General features: G+C 50.7%; 1 protein-coding gene across 1 annotated transcript; it reads left to right on the top strand.

Annotated features, from left to right (window-relative positions):
- The first annotated feature begins 4,015 nt into the window (after window positions 1–4,015).
- On the top strand, window positions 4,016–8,025 carry LOC308521796 (histone lysine acetyltransferase CREBBP-like). The gene is made up of 2 exons (XM_081094901.1): window positions 4,016–4,177; window positions 5,462–8,025. The coding sequence occupies exon 2, from the start codon at window positions 5,473–5,475 to the stop codon at window positions 6,049–6,051; it is 579 nt and encodes a 192-aa protein (XP_080951027.1). The 5' UTR covers window positions 4,016–4,177; window positions 5,462–5,472; the 3' UTR covers window positions 6,052–8,025.
- Window positions 8,026–8,382: the final 357 nt, after the last annotated feature.

Here is an 8,382-nt window from a genome sequence, read left to right on the forward strand (position 1 = left end):
TTCTTCGATATTATAATGATTTTATAGTTCAGTGATGTTTTCATTCTCTCCACACTCTCTTGCCCAAAAGACTCTCCAGTTAGAGCCCACCACAGGGTGACTTTACACCTGGCCCTGCTCTGAGTGTGTCCCTTCTTGTCAGCCTGTCTCCCGTGTGGGCCACGATTAGGGCATAGGCACATCACACCCCCGCTTAGGTCCTAAGACAGTGATAAGAGTCCCAATTACCCTCAGAAATCCTTTCAGAAGTTGCCACGTTGGAGACCATGATTCCATATGATGGACCAGCTTTTACTCGAGTTTGGGGACAGAATACGTAGTGTTTGTTCAGTAGAGCCCCAGGTGAAGAGTTGGCCTGTATCTAGGGACTGTGCTAGAACTACACAAATCCTCACTAATTATCACACACAGGAGGGGCCGGAGAGCAAGACCGACTGGGAGTAGGAGATTCTCCTTCCTTCATTTAGGGGAATAGCAGGTAGAATTGTCAGCACTATTTACATAGTTCTTCCCTCCCCACCCCCCCTCGTTTGCCTGAACACATGGCAATTCTCAGCATGGCTAACATAGTAAAGAGAGAGACAGAGAAAGCACATGACGGGGCCCAGGATAGCGAGGTTGCAAAGTCAATTCAGATGTAAGCATGGAGAATGTTAAGACCAAGGGTCTTGGGAGCCATATAGTCCTAAATAGAAGTGGTTACTTTCTTTGGGGTTCAGTTTCCTCAGCTGGAAGATGCAGTATTGGGGTAGGATGATCCTGAGGCTCCCTCCTGGAGCCCCTGACATTGGTGAGGTCAAGCTCAAGGCTCTCAGCTGAGAAATCCTGGCCATGCAGAACAGCCTCCATAACCCAGTGAACTAGAAAAGCACCAGGCCCTCCCCGCTCTGCCCGGGGATGTCATGAGACAGAGTTTGGAAAAGTCAGAAGCAAGATGAGAAATGGGTGCTCTAGGGGATGCCCGGTAATGCACGCTGCTTGCCCCAGTTTCCTTTAGTTCAGCAAATCTTACGTTAGCACCTGATAAAGACAGGACAGGACACTTTACATTGGAAACGTAGAGACAGATAAGCTGTTCCTGATTCTGTGGGACTGCCCATATTTCTATAATGTGACTGCTTTTTCCCAAATGAGAAAGCTGAGTGTTTTTGTCTTTTGTTGTGAGATCTATTAGGAAAAATTAAAAGCACCTTTTGGCCTTCAATTCCCAGATTCACATCTCTTCAGGGCTGTGACAAGTATTAGTGCTGTTCACCAACTAGATCCTGTTTTACTTCTCCTGAGCGCACAGTAGGATCATAGTTCCCAAGCCCCTTAAGTTAAGTGTGGCCATGAGCATTCCCTTGCCAGTGAAAGGAGAACACCATGATAGCTTACTTCCTCACAAAGCCTTAAGGACCAGCTCATGGCTCCTGCATGGTCCTTTACTCCGCGTGTAACCAGCAACACTCCTGATGGTGACAGCTTGCTGGCCTGTGTCTCTCACTGAGGACAGAGTGCAGTAGAGGAGGACACACCTTACTGATCCATGATGGACCTGGAGTGTGAGCAAAAAGCAAAATTCTGTTGCTTTAAGCAATGGAGGTTTAAAAACTGTTTATTACAAAAATAAACCTATATAAAAGCACGGACAATAGACTGCCAAAACTGCCATACTCATTCCTTAGCTTCAACTACGATCAAGCTATAAGCCTCTGTAATTTGGGGTTTGCTTACTAATACAGCAAAACCTAGACCAGTGGTCGGCAAACTCATCAGTCAAGAGAACCAAATATCAACAGTACAACGATTGAAATTTCTTTTGAGAGCCAAATTTTTTAAACTTAAACTATATAGGTAGGTACATTCAACTTCAAATTCAACTATAAATTCACGGTTTTCGTCTTCTGTTTTTCTTTGCTTCTTCTTTGTAGCCATCTCAAACAGGGCACCTAAAAAATGTTTCATTTTATAATAATAAAGCCATCAACACAAAACAATTACAATTCTTAAGCTGATGACAAAAAAAACCTGTAGGATTTGCCGTTGGTTGGAAAAATACAGGTAACTTTATGTGTCGAGTAGGTACTTTTGTCACCCGCGCGCGATTTGCAGACGCGACTAGGACTAACCACTGCACATGAGACTGCTGGCTGACTGGCTCACTCAGCTCCTGCATGAATGGCCCGGGCCTTCCCTGTATCCCACAGAAGTTTCAATCGCACTGTCCTTGTGCGCCATCACGTGGTATTTTGTGGAAGAGCCACACTCAAGGGGCCAAAGAGCCACATGTGGCTTGTGAGCCCTGGTTTGCCGACCACTGACCTAGACGACTCCTGCTAAAAACAAGAGGAAAGGGTGTTATTTTGCAGTAATACCAAGTGAATGACAAGTTGGCAAAGAGAGTGGAAATAGAATTGATGAGATCTGATTGTTATGCCTTATTTTTTAGTGAGATCATTTCTGATTTTCTAATATTATAAATGAGTGGCAATTTGGATTTTTCTTGTAGGAGCTGCCTTCCATGTTACTTATTTTCCTCTAGAAATCTAAGCACATCTAGAAACCAGAAGCTCCAACTGCTTGGCAACTGCACTGGAAATGCAACAGGACTAAAGTTGATTGCCTACTTCCACGTAAACGCTAACAAGCACCATTAAACTTTTGGAAAATGTGATTATTTTCGTTTCAATATGCTTTAGAAAGGGCTTTCCTACTGAATTATGTCTGGAATGTGTGCATACATGTAAACACAAACCCGAGTTTTTCCAAATCTACAGTCAATTGTATTACAGCAGTTTTATATTAACGTTATGGTCATAAGGAAACCCCTGTAATGTGTGGAAAGAATTACGGTGTGAAATGATTAATGTGTGAAATGTTTGCTGTGTGAAGACCCCAATACTGGGTAACTTCCAAAATGTGGTGAACGCCCCACTATCTGGATGTGAATGCCCTGAGCCAGTGGTTCTCAACCTTGGCTGCACATTAGAAACTCCTGGGAATCTTCTTAAAATCCTGATTCCTGGGCCTCATCCTCCGGAAATTCTGTTTCTTTGTTACTAATGTTGTGACCCCACCCCATGACAAAGAAACAGAATTTCCGGAGGATGAGGCCCAGGAATCAGGATTTTAAGAAGATTCCCAGGAGATTCTAATGTGCAGCCAAGGTTGAGAACCACGGCTAAAGCCCTTAAAGCCTACACACCCGGCTCCTAGCAAAGGCCCACACGGATGAGACACAAGTTGTTGACCACTGGCTACATAAGCAACAGATTTCGTTCAGTCGATGTCTCCCGCCTGATGAGAGGAGGACTCCGCATCGCTCAGCTCCGTGGGACAAGCCCGACTGACTGCTCTGCCGTGCGACCTGAACCAAGTGCGGCCGCCTGTCTGTCTCGGTCTTCATCGTCCGTCTTTCGGTGTGCATGGCCGGTGGCCTCTGCTGGAGCCTAGGACCCGCTAGGAATAGGTAAGTAAACCCTGAGTGATTGCACACTGATTCTGTCTTGTGTGTTCTTGTGTTCCGGTTCGGCTCAGCTGTCTAGACATTGAAGTACCAGGGCACAGGCCGTGATTGCTGACTCCTATAACCTGCGTTTTTCCCACTAAGTCTAGACAGATAATTAATTAATCGGGGCATAATTGGGACAATCAGTCTGATGGATTCATTTAACAAATGACATGAAGTCAACTTTATTTCACAAAATCAGTCCATATGCCACTACTTATCCTCCATGTCCGGTTTTGTTTTCGTCCAACGCAACTGAATTCTCTGTAACTGCTCCACCACTTATTAGGGAGGTGAACCTGGGCAAGTCAGCCCCTGCAGGAGCCTCCGTCTCCTTCCTCGTCACTGGAAACGTCTCTGTCTGTTGTCCCAACCGGAGAACAACCCAAATCTGTTGTCCAAGGATCTGGGAGGAGCACACCCCCTTCTGGCAATCCCTGCGCGGGCGGGGGGCGAGGAGCGGCGCGGGGAAGGGGCGGAGACAGGAAGGGGGCGGAGGCAGCGAAGCAGACGGAGGCCGGAAGGGAACGGAGGCAGGAACGGAACGGAGGCGGAAAGGGAACGGACCGCTTCCGGATTTCTGTCTGGTGAAAACCGGAAGTTGTCGATAGCTTTCTTATTACTTCTCTCAGGAATTTGTGAGGGTCGCTGGAGGAGCGAAGGAGGACCTGCACGAGGCTGACAGAGGTACAGAATTAAAAATGTGTGAGGTCATCTAGAAAGTAGATGGGCCGAGCCCCTACATGGTGCCGCACCCAGAGATCGGGGGGTCAGAGTTTTTAAGGACTCGAGGGGGCTTTTCCGTGGCGGGGATTCTCCGGGCGGGTCCGGCGGGGCGGTGACTGGTCTGAGCGAAGGGAATGTGGTCTGAGCGGAAGGGAATGTCGGCTGCAAAATGGTCTGAGGGCCTGTTTCCCAGGGGAGGGCTATCTATTTGATTATTTGATCAGACCTCACGTGCACGAGGCCAAAAGTGGTAACGAATTATACATTTATTAGATCATCCTCATCCGGAAAGCAGATGGGCTCAGGCCCCAAATGGTGCCAGCACCCGGGGACGGGGGAGGCAGAGGGTTCAAAGGGCTCTAAAGGGGCTTTTCCTGCGGGAAATTCTCTGGGCCGGTCAGGACCGTGGGCAAGGATGGGACGGAAAGTGACTGGTCTGAGCAAAGGGCCTGTGGTCTGAGCGGAATGGACTGTGGCCTGAGCGGAAGGGCCTGTGGTCTGAGCGGAATGGACTGTGGTCTGAGCGGAAGGGCCTGTGGTCTGAGCGGAAGGGACGGTCAGTTGCCAAATGGTCTACGGGACTGTTTCCCGGGGCGGGGGTGTCGCTGCGGTGGTTTGATCAGACCTGACAGAGTTTAGGGAGCTGAAGGTCCGCGTGGCCTCGTGGAGGTAAAAGTTGCAGGATGCTGAGAATGGGGCTGTTTGGTGGAATGGCGGACGTTGGTCTCAGCCCGAGTGCATCCCCTCAGCTCGCAGCGCAGCTCCTCCGGCGGTGGGAGCCGGTCTCAGTAGCGACACCACAGTGTCCAGTGGGGAGACGGGGCCTGTGCTGTGTGCGCCGCCTGCCTCCGTTTGTGCCTCTGCCTCCTGTGTCTCACTCGCAGGCCGGTGTCGCTGCCGCTGACTTTCGGAGGCAGCGCCGCCTGCCTCCGTTTGTGCCTCTGCCTCCTGTGTCTCACTCGCAGGCCGGTGTCGCTGCCGCTGACTTTCGGAGGCAGCTCCCATAGGCGGCCTGGGGAACAGCAAGTGCCTTCTCGCCCGGAGCCACTCTTTTGTAGTTCATTCTGGCCACACAGGGACCTCAAGGTGCAGAGTTGTTGTTCCTTAGGGGCACTGGTTCCCATGCAGCCAATAGCCCAACAAAACCGTAACTGGTTCTTGACCCCTGAGAAGGTAAGTCTGCATGTATTTCTGTGGTTTTGAAGGTATTTGAACAAGTCTGTCCTCTCTGCTCTTCTTTCCTAGGTTCCCTAGCGATGCTGTTGCCGATGCACAACCAGGGCCAGGACCGCTGTGTCCTCACCTGCACTGAGTGCAAGCAGCAGGTGGAGACAGGCTGGCACTGCCCCGGGTGCGAGGACTACGACCTTTGCATCAACTGCTACAACACCAAGGGCCACACCCACGAGATGGTGAAGGTGGGGCTGGGCCGGGAGGAAGAGGCCGAGGAGGCCGATCAGGGCGGCAACCAGGGGGAGATGCAGTTCAGGAGCATCCGGGAGGCTCGGCGCCTGAGCATCCTGCGCAGCATCCAGACCCTGAGGCACGCCCGCCATTGCGGCGACGCCAACTGCTCTCGGAACGACTGTCAGAAGCTGAAGCGTGTTGTGCTGCACACCACGCGCTGCCAGCGCAAGGCCATTGGAGGCTGCCCAGTGTGCAAGCAGCTAATCGCCCTTTGCTGCTACCATGCCAAAGAATGCCAAGAAAACCCATGCCCGGTTCCCTTGTGCCTCAACATCAAACAGAAGATCCGCGAGCAGCAGCTCAGGCTCCGCCGAGAGCGGCTCCGGCTCCGCCTGCAGCGGATTGGGAACCGCCTGCTGCAAGGGTAGCTCATGCGCCAGCGGATGCCACCATGAACTCCCGTCACGTGCCTCAGCAGTCTGCTATCCCCTCCTTGAGCACCACCCTGGACACCCCCACAGCAGCCCAACACACCCCAGACACCACAGCCTCCGACTCAGTCCCAGCCCTGGCCTGTAAGCATGTCACCAGCCGGCTTCATTAGCTCGGCCAGAACTTTGCCCCACCAGTGTCCACGGGGAAGCCCACTAACCTTCAGCTCCAGCCCAGCCTGCAGCCCAGCCTGCAGAACCTGAACGCCATGCAAGCCAGCGGGCCCTGACCTGCTGTCCCTCCGCAGCAGCAACAGTGGGAGGCCTGAACCCCCAGGGCCAGGCCTTGAACATCATGTACCCGGGGCGCAACCCCAGCGTGGCGAGAATGAACCACAGCACAGAGAGATGCCGCGGAGCAGCAGCAGCAGCAGCAGCAGGAGGGCAGCGCTGGCATGGCCGCAGGCCTGGCAGGACACGCCCAGTTCCAGCAGCCTCAGGGACATGATGCCACCAGCAGCCATGCAGCAGCCGCAGATCCAGCAGCCGATTGGGTCCCAGGCCGGCCAAACCCTGTCAGGCATATTCTGTACCTTTCCCCTGCCCTCAGTTTCTCCCCTGCGTTCAGTACTTTCTGTTGTCCCCCCTTGAGGCTCCTGTCCTCTCTGCCGTTTTCCTGTTGTTCTCATTTCAGGTGTCACAGGAGACAGCTAAGCAGCCGAGAAAAGCAGCTCTAGACCCAGCTTCCTGCAACCACCTGCACCTCCATCCAGCCCACACGGAGACATAAATATCCCGCCCTCCCTACTCTTGCTTGCTGAAATGGATATGCTGGTGTATTAATAATACCATTTCTAGCCCTAACCGGCTTGGCTCAGTGGATAGAGTGTCAGCCTGCACACTGAGGGTCCCAGGTTCAATTCTGGTCAGCGGCATATGCATTAGTTGCAGGCACATCTCCAGTAGGAGGTGCAGGAGGCAGCTGATAACGTTTTCTCTCATTGATGTTTCTAACTCTATCCCTCTCCCTTCCTCTCTGTAAAAAAAATCAATAAGATATACAGTGGGGCCTTGACTTACGAGTTTAATTCGTTCCGTAACGGAGCTCGTAACTCAGAATACTCGTATGTCAAATCTTAAAGTGAACGAATGAGACGTGATGCTGGACTGATGTTGTGGCATTCACTGTGACGTTCGCTGCACCAACTAGCGGTGGTGTATCTGAAACTGGCTTGTAACCCGAATTTTAGCTCACAACTCAAAGCAAAAAATCGGCCGAGAGACGGCTCCTATCTCGAAAAACTCGTTAGTCAGGACACTCGTAAGTCAAGGCCCCACTGTATTTTTAAAATTAAAAAAATAAAATTTCTAAATTCTCACAACATCTTTTGACCTGTCTGCTGTCAGCACGGACCTAACAAACCCCGTGAGCCCCAGCAGCACATGCTCTCAGAGAGCCACAGGCCTCTCCTCCCTGGCCAGCAGATGGCCACATCCCTCAGTAGCCAGGTGAGATCTCTGACCCCTGTCCAGTCTCCAGACCCCAGTCGCAGCCTCCACGTTCCAGCCCATCACCACGGATATGCCCAGCCTTCACCACACCATCTCTCCCTCCAGACTGGTTCTCCCCACCCAGGACTCCCAGTCACCATGGCCAGCTCCATAGATCAGGGACACTTGGGGAACCCCAAACATGCAATGCCACCACAGCTGAACACCCCCACAGGAGTGCATTGCCCAGTGAGCTGTCCTGGTCGGTGACACCACAGTAGACACCCTAGAAAAGTTTGTGTAGGTTTTGTAGCCTTGTGAGAAATCACTTTTTTTGTTCAATGTTCTTGGACCATTTGTACTGAAATTCAAGAATCTAGGCTTTTTTTATTCCTAGATGGAACTGCTACTTCCAAGCCACAGAAGGGTAGATTGCTGTTCAAAGAAACAATAAAAAGTTTATGTTTTTGTTAAAAGCCAGTTGATTTAAATGTCTCTCTTTTTGCTTTCTTAAAACATTTTTCGTTCCTGGGAGGGGGTGGGGGGTAATTGCTGGTGACTCATGCTTTCTTAATAGGAAAGAAAGTTCATTATATCTATATTTTTAAGATTTGAAACATTTATGTTTAAAAGAGAAGAAAAATAATACTCAGAAACTGATTCCTGAAATAATGCAAGCTTAAAATGTATCCTGACGGCTTTCTGACATTGTGGGGAGATTTTTTCTATTATTTCCTCAGGGTGTTCTCAAATTATTGCCCCTGGATGATTGGAATTGGCTCCTGAGTACACACACACACACACACACCATATCCATCTATACATTCTGTCTTAAGC

Source organism: Myotis nattereri, assembly GCF_964212035.1.
Source record: "Myotis nattereri genome assembly, chromosome: 1".
NCBI lineage: Eukaryota > Metazoa > Chordata > Mammalia > Chiroptera > Vespertilionidae > Myotis > Myotis nattereri.